Below are 19,803 nucleotides of genomic sequence, written 5' to 3'. Positions count from 1 at the left end.
CCCATCCCTGGAGACATTCAAGGCCAGGCTTGATGAGGCTCTGAGCAACCTGATCTAGTTGAAGATGTCCCTGCTTACTGCAGGGGGGTTGGACTAGGTGACCTTTAAAGGTCCCTTCCAACCCAACACATTCTGTTATTCTATGATCATCGAGCTTGTGGGAGTAAGATTTTTTCTTTTAATGGATACTAAAATAATGAAACTGGCAATAAATAATTAGTCTATCTGAAATGACTGATAATGAGAATACCACAGAGCTCACTGCTGAGCAGCAAAGGCCACATGGAAAGGGAACCCTACTAAATTGTTACAATTTCTTAGCTGGGAGGGTTTGTTTTAAGAAATACAATATTACAAAGGTTGTATTGTGCGAGGCAAGGCAGGTTCCTTCATTCCTAGTCCACGCTGCTGATGGAGAAGGAACTGCTGCAGATAAGAAAAGGAGTAGCATGTGTTGCTCTGCAGTTACCTGTGCTCACAAGAGGCCAATGCACTAATCTACCTCCTGTTCCACAGATTGAGTGTTCATGAGGAATGTAATTTTATGCAGGGGGTCCTCAGATATCTAAAGGCTCAGATGGAGAGGTGGGTTTTAGCACTTTAGTCTTGCAGCAGTAACAGGACATGTGATTTCTAGCCTAGTACATAATACCTAACAGAGTTGAATGAGTTTAGTGCTAAAAATGCAATTAATATAAAGTGTAATATGACCACAGCAATGTTTTTGCTTTTCTTTACTCTGCCCTACATAGTGTTCTTGCTTTTCTAAAGATGAACTTGTGCTGAGTTCCCTGTGCCACAGTTTGCATTGATGTCTGGTCATCTTTGAGAGCCAAAGTGCCCTTTGGGAAAACACTTTTCTGTAGGCGGCCAGCTGTGCCAGAATTGCAAAATTCAACACCACAGAGAATATGGGGACACCGTGACCTGAATGATCCATGCCCCTAGACACTGCTGCTGTTGCTTTCTCCTTAACACAGTCATTTAGAGACAGGGGGCATCATTGTTCTGGTTGCTGTACAGAGACCATCTCTTCTTACAGTCTGAAGAGAAATCAAAAATCAAGGATGGGAAGGGAAATAGTGGCACAGGAAGAATTAATTCATCAGACCATGAAGCAGATCAACATATTAAACTGGGACATGTGGGGGGGGAGGGCAACAGAAGGATATTCTTACATAAGACAACTCCAGAATACAGTCCTAGATTTTCAGTGTTTAAATTTGCAGTGTTAAATGTAAGAATCCAACTTTTAAGGAAGTGTAAAATTCCTGTTAGTGTAATGAAAACAATAAACATCTCTATATTGCACTTTTCATCTGTAAATCTCAAAGCAGTTTACGAGTTACATATGTACCATTTTGCCATGGGTAATAAGGAGTGGCAATGACTTACACATTGTGACGTTACGGGTTTGAAAACAACAGCACTACATTTTTATTCTAGTAGCAACCTCCTGACTTCCTAATAAATATTTTTGGGTTTTGTTTTCTCTGCTGAGACAAAGACAAAAAAACAGGATTACTTCCCTCAAATGTACCTGTTCTTTCCTTTTTAGTCCTCCTCTTTAGGATAATCTGAAAACATTTCAATTTTTAGGCTTTAGATACAGTGAACAGAAGATTTTTAGAGTTTTTAGAGATGCCTTGAAGATATTCTGAGCACTGACTAATCAATGCTTTGTCCACGTACATCAATTTAAACATGTAAGGCTTTTTATTTCTAAAAGGGAGAATTTATAAGTACATCAGCCTTTTAAACATCTCCTTATTACTTACCATACTCTTCTTATCTGCTTTTTGAATAGTGTACCCAGTAATGGCAGCATTGCCATCGTCCTTTGGTGGCTTCCATGATAAATTTACATTCTCTCCCCAGACGTCCTCAATAGTTACAACCTCTGGTGGGCCTGGGCGATCTGTAACAAGAATATGGCAGCTGACCTTTTCCATTGTTTGCTCTCTCCCTCTCTCTCCTACACACATCATCCACTTAGTTTGATTACTCTCTCTCTTTCTTACAACACGCATATGCCAAAACCAACGTCAAAAGAAAGTTGAGCTTGCAAAATACAACATCCAAAGTTAAGACATGTCAGAAGTATGAAAAACTTGATTGCATTGTGAGTACAGTATACTCTGCATATACTCTTTAACTGCATAAGGACATGATATTTTGGAGAAGTTAAAACCAGTTGAAGATGCGTTACTAAAAAGACAGTCAGAAAAATCATTATGAAGGTTGTGGTACCAGTTTTGCCCATTATATAAAGAAATAGAATGATAAAAATGAAAAGTAAATGTGTTTTCTTGTCCGTCTTTCCTACTTTCATGTTCTTTCAACATTTCATATTTCTTCCATGTTACACTTGTGTCAAAGTTACTATGAATTTGCTACCATTTCTGGCTATGGATACTACTCAACTGGAAAAAGCTTGCATTCTGGATAGACAAGAACATGAAAAGCATAACAGTGAAAAAAAGAGAGTCTGACATGTTCCAACAAACACCTGCCATTGTGTGGGAAGGTTCGCTTAGAGATCACAAATCTATAGCCGAGTAATTGGACATGGAAAGTTATCACTGTGGAGAAAGATGCTCTTTGGGATTCCTCTGCTTTCCCATAGCCTTGGAATGGCTGCAGTCTGCTTCTCTGGCATGCATGTATTTCTGTTTCTCAAAACATACCAACAATCTGAATATCTATCGTAGCTTTGTCCTCCAGATTCTCTACTTCCACTTTCATGTCATATTCTCCAGAGTGTCCCCTTTCTGCCTTTCGGATGAAGATGATAGTGTCATTTTCAGTGTTACGGATGTTGATTTGATTCTTGTCAATTGGAGAACCATTTTTCTGCCATGATACTTTTGCCCTTGGTCTTCCCTGTAAGAAGCCAGGAAGAAATTTGTATGTGATTTTCGGAGAGAAAAGGGTGGGAGAGAAAACAGGTTTATTTCTCATTTTTCCCAAGCGGGAAATAAAATCCATCCTGAAAGAAACTGAGAATTCTTTTTTAAATCATACAGCATTTGAGATACAATCATGTTAATTCACCTAATATGCAGTGTTCTTCCCCCCTATTTTTTTTTCCCCCAGGAGACTGAAAATATTTGCAAATTCTGGATAAATTTGACAATTAACTTTCTGGCTAAATTTGACAATGAATTTCCAGTTTTCTAAAAAAGGAGAAAAAAAACCCAGAAAATGCAGAACAAAACATTTCACCCTCTGGAAGTATATGCATTCTCTACATTGCCAGTGAAGGAGGAAAGTAGTGGACTGAACCTCCAGGGATCCCAAACTCTCTTCTTTCATTGCAAAAGCAGTTGAAATAGCTAAGTAAGTAGACTTGACTGACATCTTTTTTGTGCTGTTTTTATGGGCCTAGTAGTGCCCACTTAAATCAAAGTGAACTCCATGTACTTTGCCATGGCATTTGCCTTCCAGAGGCAAATGATTTGCAGATGCTGTCCAAAAAGGGTAATCTCATGTCTTTTTGAATGCCTTATCTTAGAGAATAACCATAGAATATTCCTTTAATTTCTCAAGAGCAGCGTATCTTGCAATGAATTGCTGACCAAGCTTCTATTAGGCTTTTAACAGCCTTGTAGAAGCTGGATTATGCCCAGCCAGTATATTTAGGTGTGGAGAGATGAAATAGAAATTAATTCTCCTGTAATTCTTTTATTCAGAAGAATAAGGACCCTGCAGGTAGAGAAGCAGTCACTGTTGAAAAAGGTATGGGAATGAAGGTTAACATGATGCTGTGGGAAAACGTGTGCTATATCCTTGGAAGGAGTCATATTAGAGCTGGGATCTCAAGAATTTAGAAGTTGCAGTTTCTATAGGAGACAGTGCAACTCTGCCCACTTTCCCCCTGCCTTTTCCTCTCTCAAGACAAGAAAAAGATTAAATGCTACAGTCCCATCCTTGATATCATATCTAACTACTGCCGGTGTAACCATTTTGCATTGTGCTAGCAATTATCTCACATGTAATGTCTACTGGGAGGATTTAGAAGTGTCCTTAGGATGACAGATGACAATTCAATCTATTTAAGCTAGTTACCCGTTTCATTAATTTGCTTAATATAGTTTCTTTGAGACGTCTAAGCTAAAGCTTTCAAGCACCTGTGTACTTCTGTGTGCTTCCACATCTGCTTAAGTTAACTTACTGGCTGGCTAAAGTTACACAGAAAGAAATTAAAATGTAGCAATGTAAGAAAAAGTAGTATTTTCCTGTCAGTGTTTTTAGTTCTTACCTGGAAAGGAATAACGAGATTCACAGTTTCTCCAACTCTTCGAGTATAGGTTTGTTTTAAGTGTCTTGGTAGACGAATCTTTGGAGGTTCTGAAAAAAGCCAAAAGCTTGTGTTTGACATTCATCTTCTTTTCTGACTTAGGCAGTACTGGTGGGCATCAGTGTAAATAGGAGACTCTGTGGTCTACAATTTCCAGAAGCGACCAATGAGTGAGGTATCTTAAATTTCTTGGTCGACAATGTTACATGTAGTACACTATTGGTTTCTGTAACACCTAATGTTATGGTGGTAGGAACAGGTGAGAAATTTAGTGCAACTCAAAAAAAAGCAACATCAAGTTCTGCAGAAAAAAAAAGCCTTGAAAGGCTGAGCAATGAAGGCTTGGAAATGGAACACATAAAACTAATTGCCAATATTATTGCCAATAAAGGTGGTTTCATGATTTCTACCCACTGAACAATGGGTTTGTAAGGCCATATCATGAGTTTCTGACAAGTATTAGCCTTAAAAAATGAACTAAGTATGGAAGCAGAGTGTATTTGTGGGTGAGTGTAGGCAGGAGGATCTTACCTATCACTTCCTTGACTAGAATAGGCTGTGGGTGGTACCTGGGCTCACTTTCACCAGCAGCATTCACAGCTTTTACTCTCACAAGGATTTTCGAGCCAGTCGGCAGGCCATTGATAGTAAACTTTGTTTTGTCTGTCAGCTCCGGGTTAGCCACGATCCACTCATCAGCTAGTTTAGGGAAAAGAGGAGGGGAGGACGAATCAAAAGAATAGGGAGTTATAAATACATCCACTTTGCGAATGAGTAAAAGTACAGAACGGTAATATTTTCCATATATTCTGATGAATACCTCTGATTTGTTTTTCTAATTATGCTATAACATGATATTGATTCAGTTTAATCATACGTAGGAAAAACGTTTCAAACCTTTAAGCATTTCTCCTGATTATATATTTAGAGAAACAAATGCTTTTAGAATGTGTCTATCATTTAATTTTCAGCGAGAAAACTGATTAGTCTTTAAGTTCAGCTGATTGATAGGAAACAAGGGGGACATAGAGTATATTTCCAAAAGCACTCAGCATTGCTTTAACAGTTTCCTTGGAGAGAAATGGGTTTTACAGTTAATTTCAATAATATCACAATTAGACCAGTAGTGAGTACCCTTGAAACTACCAGTGAGACTGCAGGGATGAGAGAAACACAGAATATTTACAAATTGCAATGAAACACCATCTCTCCTGGTGCCTTTAAAAAAGGAAGGCTGTGTCAGAATTATTCATGTAATTACAGCATCCTTGGATTTTTTTATCCTACCCCAGGCAGTTGCATGTACTCCATAGAGCGATGGAAACAGTACAGTCTTTCAAAAAGCTTCAACTACAAATGATACTTTCTTTTCCACCTTGTCCTCTAAACAGATCACTTTTAACACTGCTGGCACCTTGACATTTGGAAGTCAAATTTACGCAGTAGCAAGACAGTATCAATACCTTCCACATCATATAAAGATAGAATTTTAATATTGGCGCAGAAGACAAGAGAACTATTATAAGCGGGAGAGCCCTGTAGACTTCACGCGCAATACTGTGGTACATTTTCATAACTGTGGGTCTTACTTTTAGGAATTAAGTTCTCCTTCGAGCTGCTTCTTTCAGCTTCTAGCAGAAGAGGATTGCAATCAATGACTGTTTCCCAAACACCTCCCCCTCCCCTTATACACGGACTACAGAAAATTCCGTAGACTGTTGCCCCTAAAATTCACTCTCAGAAATTTATCTTTACTTTTATGAAGAGAGTTTTTCTTTTATTAAAGAAGATGTATATCCTTTGTTGAATACCGTACCTTCCCGGTTAAAAGGTGGCTCCAGCAATTCCTCAGACTGATCTGCCGATATACCTTGTGAGAATCCATCTTTAAAATTAATCAGAGACACCCACTTTCACACAGATGGAGCATTTTGTCAGTGGTTAGCAATTCCTGTTAGTAAGTATGCAAAGATAGATGCTGGGCTTTAAAGATTTAGAGGACCTGTATTTAGGGAGACTGCAGGGAGGAAAGAGATAGGTAGAGGGCATCTAGATCAAAGAACAGTTATGCATGATGCTCACAGGAAAGATAAAGGATAAATGAAGAGGAGGAGATAAGGTTGGTTTTTGTCTTTGGGACTGATCACAGCCCTGGAAAGAAAGAGACAAAAGGAACATTTGGAAGGGAGAGAAATGAAACAAAATGATGATGGGAGAAAGTGTAGAAGGAGAAGAAAACACATCAGAGAAGAGTGAAGAAATTCAGAGAAGTATTCTGAGTAAGAGAGACAGAAAAAGAGAAGTCTTGGAAAAAAACGTGGGGAAACAGAGGAAGAGAACACATTTAGCTAAAGGCAACATAGAAAGAAAATTAAAGAAGGCCAAAACCATGGATGATGACAGATATGATGTAATCACTAAGGCTTTATTTCCTGGACAAAGCTATGACTTCCCTGGATTTCCTGGAATCCTGGGGTTGGCTATTTTCAGGATAGTAAAAATACTATTCTAGTATCTGTGCATGGTCCTAGATGGGTTCACTGGCAAAGATCTCAGCCAAGAGAGACTCTCTGAAGTGCTTATTTCCTAGCTATAAAAACAGATCATCTGCAGGTACAATGACCCTTTAAAGGCAGATAAAACTAGGGCCAAGTTCATCAGACTACCCCTGAAATGTCAAACAAGAACGAGTCAGCAGCCTATATTACTAGGAATTGAGTTCTACCATGTCACTGAGATATGGTCTACTCCACATCACCACAGCAAGAGGTTCAAGTTGGATGTTCTAAACTATCCCTGGGAAGGGGAGTTCAATGTTCACATTATTCCCACCTATGCAATGCCTGATCCTGATACTCATGATGAGACTCCAGTTCAGCAATATACACAGTCAGCTGTCAAAGGTGCTACCATAGTTAAGGAAATCCTAGAGTCCACCATGTTGATCAAGTTATGAGGTTCAGACAAATACCAAATTTTTGCGAAGCCAAACCAATGCTTACAGTACATAACTCTTCTAAATTATAATTACATATATATATGTTGTCTTATTATTTTCAGACTGTGATTTCTCCTAATGATTGCTATAAGGAAGTCTCAAAAAAGCCCTCTTTAAAACTGCCTTGATGACAATGATTAAAGAATGGAGAAGGTGAAGACAAGTGAGTTTACAAACAGATAACTAAAAGAAATGAGCAGCAGAATGAATATAGACAGTCATAAGAAGTACCTTGAAATTAAAGAGTCGTTAAACAGTATAGAAGAAATTAGTTAGAGGTAGAACAGGCACTGAAAGGACTGAGAAAAGGAGGGATTGAGATAATGCAAGAAAGAAAAAAAAAGACTGAACATAGAGAAAAGGATGCATATTCCAATAACGCGTCTTTTTTAATTGGTATCTTCTACCTTATTCCTAACTGTTTTCATAGCATATATACATAAATAATGCCAATTGTGTATATATAGATGTATATGCATATATAGGAGGCATATATAGATATACAGAAGCACTCAGAAAGCTATGTAAAATACATTGTACCCATTGTATTTTAACTGAGGTAGGTAACAATAAAATGACAGACTTGACTGCCATTTTGTTGTATCTTCATATGTTTTAAACCTATCTGAAAAAAACAAAAGTAAAGAATTTGTTCCATTCAACAGGTATACAATGATCTTCTGTCTAATAGTCATTAAAAGATAGATTTGGAAGATTCCTCCAAACACCATAGTTTGCATTAGCATATATACATTTCTTATCCTCTCTTGTCACCTCATTTGGAAATCACATGCTGTAATGTCAGGGGGTTTATGACAATGATATATTACAAACACTTTTAACTTTTCCCCCACCATCCTACCAGTGCTATACAGAGCATAATATACAGAATATGCAGAAATCCTCACATTGACAGTCCCCTTTATATTCCCAGACAACTTGTCTGTGCAATGGAAACACTATAGGAATGGTGCATCTTGATGTAAAACTGCATACTTACTCCTTCTGAACTGTTCCCGCAGCTCTCTCCCAATATACAAGGAGAACCCTTCCTACCATTCCAGCTGTGTCTGACTTCAGGTAATCTTCTCCAGAACTCTGAGCTTCTTGCAGTCTGTTCCTGCTCCTTACAGATATGCAGCTCAATACTATAAGATGCTGAGCGCTCCTGAGAAAAGCCAGCGGTTCTTCTTCGCTCCCTCTCCCACTCGCCTGAGTGAGAACTGCGGGCACTCTGCTCCTGCGGTATCTGACCACTTTTGTGAACTACTGTTTTCCTGGATTGTCTTAATCTGAAACACGTGACAGTGTGAATGACCAGTTCTGTCCTCTACCTCTCGTCTCCAGGACCTCATTCATGAAAGCTTTTGTTGAATTAAATGCCTTTATGAAAAAAAAGTGTCCAACTCATTTACAGCGCAGTTAAGAGCAGCAGCTAGTGGAGCTGAAGAGAGCCGTGTTCCATTCATCCAAACACACAACATTGCTGGAGTCCCACTGATTGGCGTTGGCCCACAGAGGCTGGGTGTTGCACATACCACTCCAGTCTATTTGATACTTACCCAGGAGTCGGTGGATTTTACTTTTTGAAAGTAGAATTCATTTGATGCCAGTTCAGAAGAAAATCTGATGGAAAATACTGTTTCTGCTGCTGGATCACCAAAGACTCTTAATTGTAAAATATAAATGATATTTCCCTATTCATTGTTCTTTTACTCTCATGAATTATTTAGTCTCTTATGTCTTTATCTTTTGTTTTCAGTTCTGTATAGATTTATGTCTTAGATGGACATAAAGAGCCTGCGTTTAACTACACTGAAATGTTGGAGAAATTCAATATCCAGCCATGAACTTTGCATGCGTAGAAAACTTCTACAGCCAGCTATTGGGGAATCTGTCTGTCCTAAGTATTGGGAACTGGCACTCAAAGTAGCCAATTAGTAATATGTCAAGAAAGGGATTTACCACACCAAGGACCTCCTGTCCCTAAAACCCAGCCAAGCTGCAAATATTTTGGACGACACTTGTAGCTATTCATTATTTCCTATTCATTCATCCATCCACTCTTTACTGCATTGACTCTTCATTTAGCTCAAAAAAGAGGATAGGCATTAACACGGTACTTGATATGCTACGACAGATTATATGGCTTTTGATTTGGATTTCAGATCCAATGTAAGACGGGTTGAACAACAACCCATTAACGGGCAGGATCTGGAATACAAACCAAAGGAAGCCTGAACACAACCCTGCTGCTTGAGGTTTTCTGACTGATTAGTCCCTGCCTTAAAGTAAGAGTATGTAGCACCTGTAGAGAAAAAAATGGAGAAGTCTCACCTACTTGAACTATGAGTAACATACCACAGTCGTTGTCACTTACTTCCTTCAAAGCAGTACTCTACAACATAGCCATCTAACCCTGCCGCTCCGATGTGGTCTGGTGGCCTCCATTTCATTGTAACTGAGGTATCCGTCACACTATCCACTGCCAGCAGAGTTGGTGGACTGGTAACAGCTGAAGGGAGCAAACAGCAGGGAGAAGGCAGAAAACCGGGTTACAATTAAAGGCTTACATTTATGGTGTGTATTCCTTTAATTTAGCATCGTCAAACTGTCAGGTGAGAGGCTAAATCCTGCCTACCAGGTGTTTCCAATCATTCCTGGCATGTCTTGCCCAATTTGGACCAAACTAGGAGAAGCAGGTACCTTATCCTATGTCCGCTCACAGCCTAACCCAGAGCTAAATTCCTTCTGCTGAAGAGTGAGAAGGACAGAGTGGTGGAAGGTAGAGCAGAGAAGTTGTGAGTAGTGTATTCTACAACAGCAGGTGTTTTCTGGCAAGAGGAGAACATGCTGTAGCAGCCACCACCTTCCTCCTCCTCTGCATTGTGGGGGTGTTGCTGAGCAAGGTGGGGAACCTTTGCTGGCCTTCAGAACAAGTCACCTTTCTTTTAGGGAGGCTTGTGTATGTCACAATAGTTTGGAAATCTGATTCTTTATATGAAGGGGCCACCAAATTAGTCTGTCACTAGGGGAACAACAAGGCCCTGTAGCTGTTAAATTAATATAAAGCAATAAGATGATATGTAGAATAGTATAAAATATGACCTAGCCTAATCTGGATTGTCTGCAAAAGGATATTGAAAATATGTGATCTCTTTCTGGGAAAAAACCCCAACCCTACTTCAGCTGATGGGGGTCCAAGAGGCATAGAGTGAAATTAGGGATTATTCAAATGTGTCTTGTCGTATGACTTATTGCAATATTGGGCAAATTTGCTTAATTTTTTACATAGACTTCTACCTTTATGATGGATTGTATACCTGAATATTTTTTTAAAATGGAAATTTATGGATTATTTGTAAATACATGTACATTGTTGAATTGCAAACTACTGTGTAACAACAAAACCTAAGTAGTGAAACATGAAAGCAAGTCTCCTTTTCATACAGTGCAGCCTACAAATAGTGATGTTTAGACTTCTGATTGCTTTTTCTGACCATTTTTGGCTAAAAGCCAGTGCCTGACTCAACTTATAGCAGGAGAAAGACACAAAACAACCAAGGCTATAATCCATTGTCTTTATCAGTTTCCTAAATTGCCAGTTTGACTGGCAATAGTTTGGCTCAGGAGGTACTTATGATACACAAAAACATAGAAATATTAGTTCTGTTTCTTAAAACATATTGACCATAGTATTGACCATATCAGGCTCACCTATAGTATATCGCTATTTTATTGTAGTGCAGCATTTTTCTGTTTATATGTCCTTGTTTTTTTGTTTATAAAAGACTATAAATCCTTCAGGGATAGAGATATAGTTTATGCAACACCTAATAAAGACAGATCCTGAGCAACATAAGTGCCACGAGAACTAGAGTTATGTAATTAGATGACTGTAATAATGTCTTAATGATAATTTTCTGAATGCATACCTATCTCTATGCTCTTGATTACTTACCTAAAGGAACAAAGGACTTTGAAGGCATACTTGGTTTGGAAATGCCTATTGCATTGACAGCAAATACTCGGACCTCGTAAGCAACACCTTCAATCATCTTCTTTGGCTCAAAAGTTGTTTCTTTACACAGTTCAAAATTCAGCCTCATCCATCTGGAGCTTTGTTTCTTTTTCCTTTCAATGAAATATCCTATTGACCAAACAAAATTTTATTGTACTAAGTGGTAGCATAAAGCTCAGTAGTGAGGGAGCTATTTTTTGACTGCCCAATGGTGTATTTTCTGGACACGCTTCAATATCCCCTTCTAGCCTCAGAGTGGTTTAGGGGTTATTGCCAAATTTTTGCCATTGCAAGCTATCTGATAATCACCTGTTTGGCTTTCACAGCCACGTATGAGCTCTTTTCTGACTTCACTTACAACACTGCTGTATTTAGTTCAGTGGAAAGTGCCCGATTCTGCTGGCCTCTGGGCCCCTCTGACTTTCCTCTTGGTTCAGTGTATTAGAAAATATTCCAATTTACTCACTAAATTTTTTCTGAAATTCCTGCTGACATTCAAACAAGCTAACTGTTCAAAATGTGGTATTATAAGAGGTTGTCTTCCAAGTAAGGGGATTAATAATGTGGCAACATACAAAATGGCAAATCTCAAAGCATTAGAAAAACAGGTATCCGATAAATTCAAAGATTGGCTAGAGCATTCTTGCAACTGGATACTTGAAATACAGCTCTCCAGGGCCTGAGCTAAACTCTGATCCTATGGGTTCCATTATTTGGGGTTTGTTGCTTTTATCTATATTAGAGCATCACTACAGGAAAAAAAAAAAAAAAAAAGAAGGAAAATATGTACCTAAGATGGGTGATCCACCATCATTTGCTGGAGGTTCCCAGGTCATAACACACCAGTCTTCACCCACCTCAGTCACATTTGGTGACTGAGGAGGATCAGGTACATCTGTTGTAGACAAAGTAAATATTATTTAAAAAGCCTCCAAAAAACAACTTTCTTCTTTTTGCATGGGTTGAAATAAAAAGTGTCAAATAAGAAACAAATCTGGATAGTTTTTGAAGTGCAACAAGAGTTCCTAATGAGGTGAGAGAGAAAAAGAAGGTCTTTGTGGATCCTGGCAGGTGGTTAGGAAGGCTAAGCTCTTCAGCACAGTTGAGACACTTGAGAGGCGCTTGAGGGCACGTGGTAAGACAGGGCCCACAGCCACATGGAGAACAGAGAGTGTTAAGGGCACCCTGAGGTGCCTGAGGCAACTGCACAAGTCTGGCCCTTGCAATGTAAGGTGGCAGCAGGGTGATAATTAACTCCTACTTAAATCCTATGCTAAGCTTCTGTGTCCTTCAGTAGCATTGGGCCTTGGGATCCTTGCAGCTCAATGAAAATGGGGACAAACAGGGAAATAGAAGTTTTCTGAGAATCTACAACAGTTTGGTAGCTAGGGAGGACAGCATTTATGGAAGAGATCCTTCAGATAGAGGAAGAATTTGTCTCTTGTTGGGGTGCAGAAAAGTAGGGCTCTTCAAGGAGCATTTATTGAAAAGGGCTATGATAAAAGACATGGCTTGGGTGCGCTGTTCTGCATGACTTACCAACCACTTTAATGTTGATTAGAGCTGAGTCCTCTCCAGCTTCATTCTTTAACGTTATTCTGAAAGGACCTGAATCTTCCCTCTCAGCTGTATCAATGACCAGACAGCTGCTGTCTGGGTAAGTTTCTGCCCGTATTCTTCCGCTGTCTGTGATCCACTAGGAATCCAAGTAAGCAGAGGGAAAAGTCATATTTTCTGGATTTGAGAATCAAACTGCTCAAAAATCAACAGCCAAATGCAGTACAGGACACTTCAGCAAAAATGCTAAAACAACTATAAGAAAAAACACACTAAAGCTCAGGATTCTAGTCACCCAATAATCAGAAAAAAGACAAAATAACTGAGGGACAAATAAATAACTTCAAAATATGGTAACTGTTTAGTACTCAGTTCAGCCATTGCATCTGAAAGGAAGAGGCACCAGGCTTACTCGTCCTGTGGGAAAAACATGCCTTTGTCAACAGTAGCTGTCATCAGTTTGATGGAGAGCGGTATATTCTCCCAAAAGGCAGATTGAAATGCAATTCATTCAGTTTAAAGGTCAGAGGGATTGCAATGGTCAGTAGTTTGTCCTCACAAATTTCAAATGCTGGCACATATTCTGGACTAAGACCTCTCCTAGAATAATTCCCTATTTGGACAAGTCCACAGTGGTGATACTACAATTAATATTTGAAAAAAAAAACTAGTCAGAGATTTGTCCAAATAGGTCTGATGAATCCAGTAATAATAACATGTTCCAGCTTCCACATGCCAGAGTGAAAATTTAAATGTGAAAAGTGGCTTTTTGGTATTACGCAGCCAGGGATTGACCTGTGCGAAGTTTTGCATAAAACCACCAGATGCAAGAAATCAATTGCCCAGCCTATTGTTTCATTCGAGACTTGACACTCCATCAGAATTTTATCTTTCATTTTCCAAAACTGGACCATACGATGGCTTCCTGTCAAAACCTGGTAGCTATTCTGCACAGTATGTACACAAGGACTAGACATTTGGTAGATTTTCACTAGTTTTCTTCTGTATCTCATATGTCATTCTCCTTTTACAATTTATTTATAGAAAACTATTTTTTCCTTCATTAATTTCACCCTTTCCCCCAAAAGACACTAAATAATATTTATTCATTTTACCCTTCATTTTTGAGCAAGGAGAGTTTTTTAGATAAAATGCATCTCCTTATTTTCTGCCATTAAAATCAATGTTTTCACAAGGCTAGAGGTTATCTTTTGAAGGAAAAGGCCCCTTGTTAAGCTAGAGAGACATGTATAAAGACAATGTACCTTGTCCCCTTTGCTCCACATGACTTTTGGAGTTGGCTCGCCAGTGATGGGGATCTCAAGTCGTAGTTTGCTTCCTGCCACTACCGTCACAGTGTTATTTTCCCCAAGACCATCCAGATGGAGTTTAGGAGGATCTGAAAAAGGAAAGGTTGTCCAAATTTGCCATGCGGCTGCCACTTTGAGAGTTCAGTGACCTGGCACATGTCTGCAACATGGAGAAACATGCTCTGTGTTTTGTATTTTCCCAGTATTTTTAATCAACTGATTTTTTGTTAGGAAGAAAATCTATGAAGAAATTTTCTTTTTAAGAGAATAGCTGTCTGATAAAAAACAAATCATGGCACCATAGAAATTTTTGAATAGTAGGACCATAAAAAAAATAAATAATCTATCTTCCCGAGGCAGAATTATGTTTGTTTAGGTAACTTCTGAGAGAGATTTTCTCTAAGTGGTTCTTGAGAATTTCCATTGCAGGCCTTCTATAACACTTTTTAGCATGCTTGAGACATCCCTGTTCTTAGAGTTTAAAAGTTTTCTTAACATAACTCGCTTTTCTGAAAATGAAGTGGTCACTTTTGTTGTACCCCATGCGTATGGAGAACAAGTGCTAAATATGCTCTTACAACTTTTTAAAATACGTTGGAAGTTGTATCGCTGGGCATACCCCCTACTACCCCCAACTTCTTCATTCTCCCTGGACCTTGCCAATACTTTTTCTAACACAGATATCCCACTTCTTTCAGCTTCAATTAAAGAACATATTTTCTAAAACTTTTGTCATTTATATTGCTCTCCTTTTGACTTCCAAGTTGCTGGCTGCAGTCAAAAGCCAGTGAGGTATTGTTGTAGGAAGAGTCAATGCCTTGTTTTATATTTTTTTGAAAGACCATGATCATTAACAAGCCTTCTGTTTTGCTGAGTGAATAAAAGCTGGCCAGAAACATTTTGCTCTGTAGATATCATTTAAGGGAAGAGGTAAATATGTGCTTATTCCACTAATCTTTTACCAAACTAAATCACGTTTTGCAATGTCAGCAAGCCAGTTCTTCAAAGATGACAATGCTGTATGTCTGAAAAGAGGATAACAACAGGTGTTTTACAAAAAAACTTAGTCGTGGTTTAGGTTTAGGAATCCAACACCAAGAACGCTTCCCTGGGAGTTTTCCCCAGGCTTGTAAACTATGGGCAGATGCTGAGCACAAGGCAAAGCGCTCTCTGACTAACTCACTTGCCCTTTGCCAAAGCAGCAGGTCTGTTTTCTCTGGTAGGTGCCTGCTCAGAGGAAACAAAGTGATTGTAATCAAGGATATTTCACGCTGCTTTTAATTTCCAAAGGTCAGAGAAAGAGATGTTAGGTATAAGTCACTGTGCCATATACTTACCCACAACACGTACTTTGCATGGAATATTAATATTATAGGCATCTGGTACAAACATGTATTCACCCTCATCATCAACGGCAGCACTCGCTATAACAAATCTGTGGATTCTGTAAAAAATTGAAAAAGAAATCAACGTAAATTATTTTGGAAGGCTGCTTGAAGCTATAAGGAAAAACTCCGTGAAAAGTTTAGGAGGTCTGTGCAGGTGTGTAAAATTACTGACTAAAAATACTTTGCTGGCTGCTTAGTGGTATTTGAGCTGATTAAATACTGTGCGATTTGTAAGAAATATTATTTAGACAACCACCAAATAATGAAACCAATTCTAGTATTTTTTTTTTTGAACGCAAACGTAGAAAAATACAGGAGTGTAATCTCTTTGACACAAGGATTCTGTGCTGCTGCCATTGGTTGTTCAAGAAGAAATCTTTAGGTGATCCCATTGTGGGAATATTTTGACTTTTGGTAGACTGTTTTTTGTGGAAGGATCCGATCTATTATTTGTTTACTAAAATAAAGAAATAGGTGAGCGAAGCATATGCTGCTCTTACTACCTAACTGCATTTTCCGTACGATGGTATTTTTGCTCTCCTATCATCTGCTGTGTCTAAGCTTTATTCAAGGTAGGACTCACCTCTGTGCCCTTCCTGCTCCCCTTTCCCTCACCTCACCCTATGGGCCTACATGGCTGAAGGGGAGCTTCAGCTTATGTCAGTCCAAGGGGTCATTGCACAGCTGGCACTTGTCCCTTACTGCAGCTTAGTGAGCATTACGGAGTCAATGCGAATATTTCACAGCCTGCTTAGGAGCATCTTCACAAGTGCATTTCCCCGCTGTATGAACGGTCTGCTAAACTGAAGTGAAGGGGATGTACTTAAAGTTAAAAAAAACTGGGTTTTTTTTGTTTGGTTGGTTGTTTTTTGTTGTTGTTGGGTTTTTTTGTTTATTTTTTTGACTGACACACTTTCTGTAAAAAAGGATGGATTATAAATGCAAAGGGACCTGATATCCCTACACACTTTGCATGGGCAGAGGTGCATGGTCTGAGCTGACACAAACAGAAGCTATGAGAAAAACAGACATTTAAAAGCTGTGCATTTTTAATAACATCTGACAATTATTTTACTTTACTACTTCATATTCCATACTAACAGCAACAGTGTCAATAAAAATTAATAGCTTGAACTTAGATGGATCAAGGATTTGATTGTTGTCCTCCACAGCCAAAAGCCACAAGATGAACGGGGATAAGGAGACATGTTTTTTATGATGATAAAAATAAATGTGTTTGAGGGACAGAGGTTAGGATTCTTTACCAGATAATTTTTAGTGAAGTAATCCACATATTGGCACATCTCTACAATGTCATTCCATCAAAAGTCAAGTTGATACACAACAGGCTTACCTTCCTTTGTGATAAAGCTTTACACGGTCACTAGCTTCAACCAGTTGCCCATTTTTGTACCATTTCCCTGCCACATTCTCAGATATCTCACACTTCAGGTGGATTTCCTGTCCAAGCCTCACAGTCTGGTCTTCTAGTGCGAGTGATATCTTCAGTGGTCTCACTTAGGAAAACAGAAGCAGAGATATTAATACTAATATTACACAGTAATTCAAAATTCTGTCACAGAGCTGCTACTAGCCATCACAAAGGTCTTCAAATCAGAAAAATGCCTCCAATAATAAAGTTCTCAAGTCAAAATACCAGTAACATATACATGTAAGCTACGTAAATTGACCTCTGATGCCTTAGAAAGGGTCACCTGAAATACCCAAGCCCTGGCAGGGGAAACTCCATGGGTATTTCCAGTAGAAGAACTAAGCTCAGAAGCAAAATTTGAATGCTGTCCCCTCTCTGGTGTGTAGGTGCTGGAGGTAGGGTGTCTCTATCCACCCAAGTCCAGTAAGAAACTTTAAAGAAGCGAAATTGCTGTCCCCCCAGACCTATGCACTAGAATGGATTGCAACCCACCTTTCCCATGATCTAACAATGATCTATTTGCTCTCGTAGCTCTCCCAGCTAATCCAAGATAATTTGGAGATTTACCAAAGTATTTCATCACAAGTGGGGACTGTAGTTCTCAACCTGTTTTGTCAGGCTGGTAGCAAAGGCTGACTCGCCAGAAAGCTTACCTTCATGCACTACTCGTCCTCATGTTTGCTAAACTGCCTTAACTCACCGGATTGATACCCACAGATATTACTAGCTTTTGTAAAACTTGAGTCTGAGAATTGGTGCCCCAGTTCACTTCCACTTTCTGGAAGATTAGATGCTGTAGACCAGAGTCCAGGCTGAACACACAGTACCACCTATATGCAGTAAATATCCCTGACGATAACCTGACATAGGAAACAAAGAGTGTTGGGAAAGGTAGCGTTTTATAGAAAGCCAGTTGGAAAACCCTTAGAAGAAGATGCATGAAAAGAAAGATGACGGAGCCCAACAGCATGGAGGATCATTTCCAACTTGATAATAGAACAGCATGAATTGGTTGTGCTGAAGATGCCACTTTTTACAAAATAGTAAAAAGCAGTATAAGTGTTACAAACCAGTGTATGTTTATGCATAATGCATGATAACACTTTGCTAAAACCCACAGGAATTTTAAAGAGCTATTGCATAAACAATACTGAGGGAGCTACACAGGCATGTGTTTGTGCCTATGAGTTCAGGTCAAGTGACCCTGATGCCTGTAAACAATATGCCTAGTTATAGAACCACTTATTTTTTTCAGTATACTTTTTTTTCTGATTTTGGCTAAAAAGCCTTGTTTTGGCTTTCCTGTGAAAACCTGAAAGGATTAAAGAAAAGCAGATACTTCCCTTGAAATTTTCACTTTGCTGACCTATTATGTCTTTGGATGGATAGCTTTGTTTTCTATCTTAACAGAGTGACAGAAAGTTTTCAAGCAGGACTGTTACTGCAAACAATGTCTAAAGGAAAGTCACTGTTCCGGAGATTTGCAGCAAAGAAATTGGTATGGAAGATATGTTTTCCTTTAAACCCCCAGGAAAAGGCAGGCAAATTATTTCTTTCTGTAAACTAGTAAACTGTGACATACCAATTCAAGAGCAAGATGTATTATAGAATCATAGAATTGTACTTACAGTCAACTGAAAGCTTAGCTTCTGATTGGCCTCCAGTTGTCATTACTGAGTAAGTTGCATTGTCATTTTTTGCAGCTTCCTCTATGATCAAAGTGTGTTTTTTACCCTCAACCTTGATTCGATAGCGAGATTTGGGGTCATTGGGAAGTTCTACACCATTCCTAAACCTAATGGAAAGCAAAGAATGATTATTTTTTCAATAGAAGTCCTGTGCAAATAAGGCTCCCACAGACTGAAACTTCCTGAGAAAGGTTGAACAATCTCATCCATGAATGTGTAAGGATATTTTTGCTGTTGCTGCATTTTTGAATAATGGTTTCTTGAGATTTTCTTAACAATTTTCAGGTTTACTGGTATAGAAAAAGCTATCCAAATTTTTGCCTACAATTAAAATATTCTGGGTTTTATTCTCTAGGAAAACAGTATCTGTTCAAACTGTGGCTTACCATTTCACATTTGCATCATCCTCAGACACTTCACAGCTCAGTTCTACTCGTTCACCAACATAGGTACTGGTATCCTCCAGGCCTTTGGTCACCAAAATTGGAGGATCTTTGTAAAGAGAAAATTACAGATTTACAATCTGAGAGAGAAAACTAAGTGAAAGATGTTTTCAAAATCATGCTATAGAAGATGATACTATAAAATTGTAATATCATAGAATCATTTAGGTTGGAAAAGACCTTTAAAATCACTGAGTCCAACCATAAACCTAACACTGCCAAGTCCACCACTAAACCATGTCCCTAAGTGCTACATCTACACGTCTTTTAAATATCAGTCTCAGTGTAGCTTTTTTTACCTTAAATCAGAAAAGCCATTGCTCATTAAGATGCTATTATCAGACTATCAACACTGTGGGAGTAAAAAGGGTGAAGAAATGGCCACCCATTCATAGTGTCTTCCCTTAAATCTGTGCAGACAGAATGAAAACTAACTGCTAGAAAGCCACATCTGAGGGTACATGAAACAGATCAGTTGGGCCAAGAGCATCAGGGTCATCAGGTACCTAAGTGTGGTGGTAGGGAAAGCCAACGCTATAACAAAAAAGTCTCCAAAATGGCTTTATAACTATGAATGCGACAACAGTCCCACTAGATCCCAATGCACAGTATGAAATCAACCATATCCTCCTTTCAGGTTTTTCACTAAATTACTAAATATGGGAT

At 38.8% G+C, this 19,803-nt stretch overlaps 1 protein-coding gene across 1 annotated transcript in view; it reads right to left on the bottom strand.

The window, feature by feature from the left end:
- Nucleotides 1-19,803, bottom strand: part of MYBPC1 (myosin binding protein C1) — a 48,928-nt gene that overhangs the window by 11,726 nt on the left and 17,399 nt on the right. Inside the window, exons 12-26 of the mRNA XM_063323376.1 lie at nucleotides 19,081-19,186; nucleotides 18,635-18,801; nucleotides 16,929-17,091; nucleotides 15,524-15,630; nucleotides 14,142-14,275; nucleotides 12,859-13,015; nucleotides 12,110-12,214; nucleotides 11,260-11,448; nucleotides 9,679-9,813; nucleotides 9,526-9,606; nucleotides 6,117-6,185; nucleotides 4,832-4,999; nucleotides 4,262-4,350; nucleotides 2,688-2,883; nucleotides 1,779-1,918 (exon numbers count right to left, since the gene is read on the bottom strand). Of these exons, the coding sequence (XP_063179446.1) occupies nucleotides 1,779-1,918; nucleotides 2,688-2,883; nucleotides 4,262-4,350; nucleotides 4,832-4,999; nucleotides 6,117-6,185; nucleotides 9,526-9,606; nucleotides 9,679-9,813; nucleotides 11,260-11,448; nucleotides 12,110-12,214; nucleotides 12,859-13,015; nucleotides 14,142-14,275; nucleotides 15,524-15,630; nucleotides 16,929-17,091; nucleotides 18,635-18,801; nucleotides 19,081-19,186 (2,006 nt within the window). The remainder of the gene's footprint in view (nucleotides 1-1,778; nucleotides 1,919-2,687; nucleotides 2,884-4,261; nucleotides 4,351-4,831; nucleotides 5,000-6,116; nucleotides 6,186-9,525; nucleotides 9,607-9,678; nucleotides 9,814-11,259; nucleotides 11,449-12,109; nucleotides 12,215-12,858; nucleotides 13,016-14,141; nucleotides 14,276-15,523; nucleotides 15,631-16,928; nucleotides 17,092-18,634; nucleotides 18,802-19,080; nucleotides 19,187-19,803) is intronic.

The sequence above is a fragment of the Chroicocephalus ridibundus genome, chromosome 1 (genome assembly GCF_963924245.1).
Source record: "Chroicocephalus ridibundus chromosome 1, bChrRid1.1, whole genome shotgun sequence".
Lineage (NCBI taxonomy): Eukaryota > Metazoa > Chordata > Aves > Charadriiformes > Laridae > Chroicocephalus > Chroicocephalus ridibundus.
The sequence above is the reverse complement of the archived record's forward strand: the minus strand, read 5'-3'. Positions and strand labels throughout refer to the sequence as shown.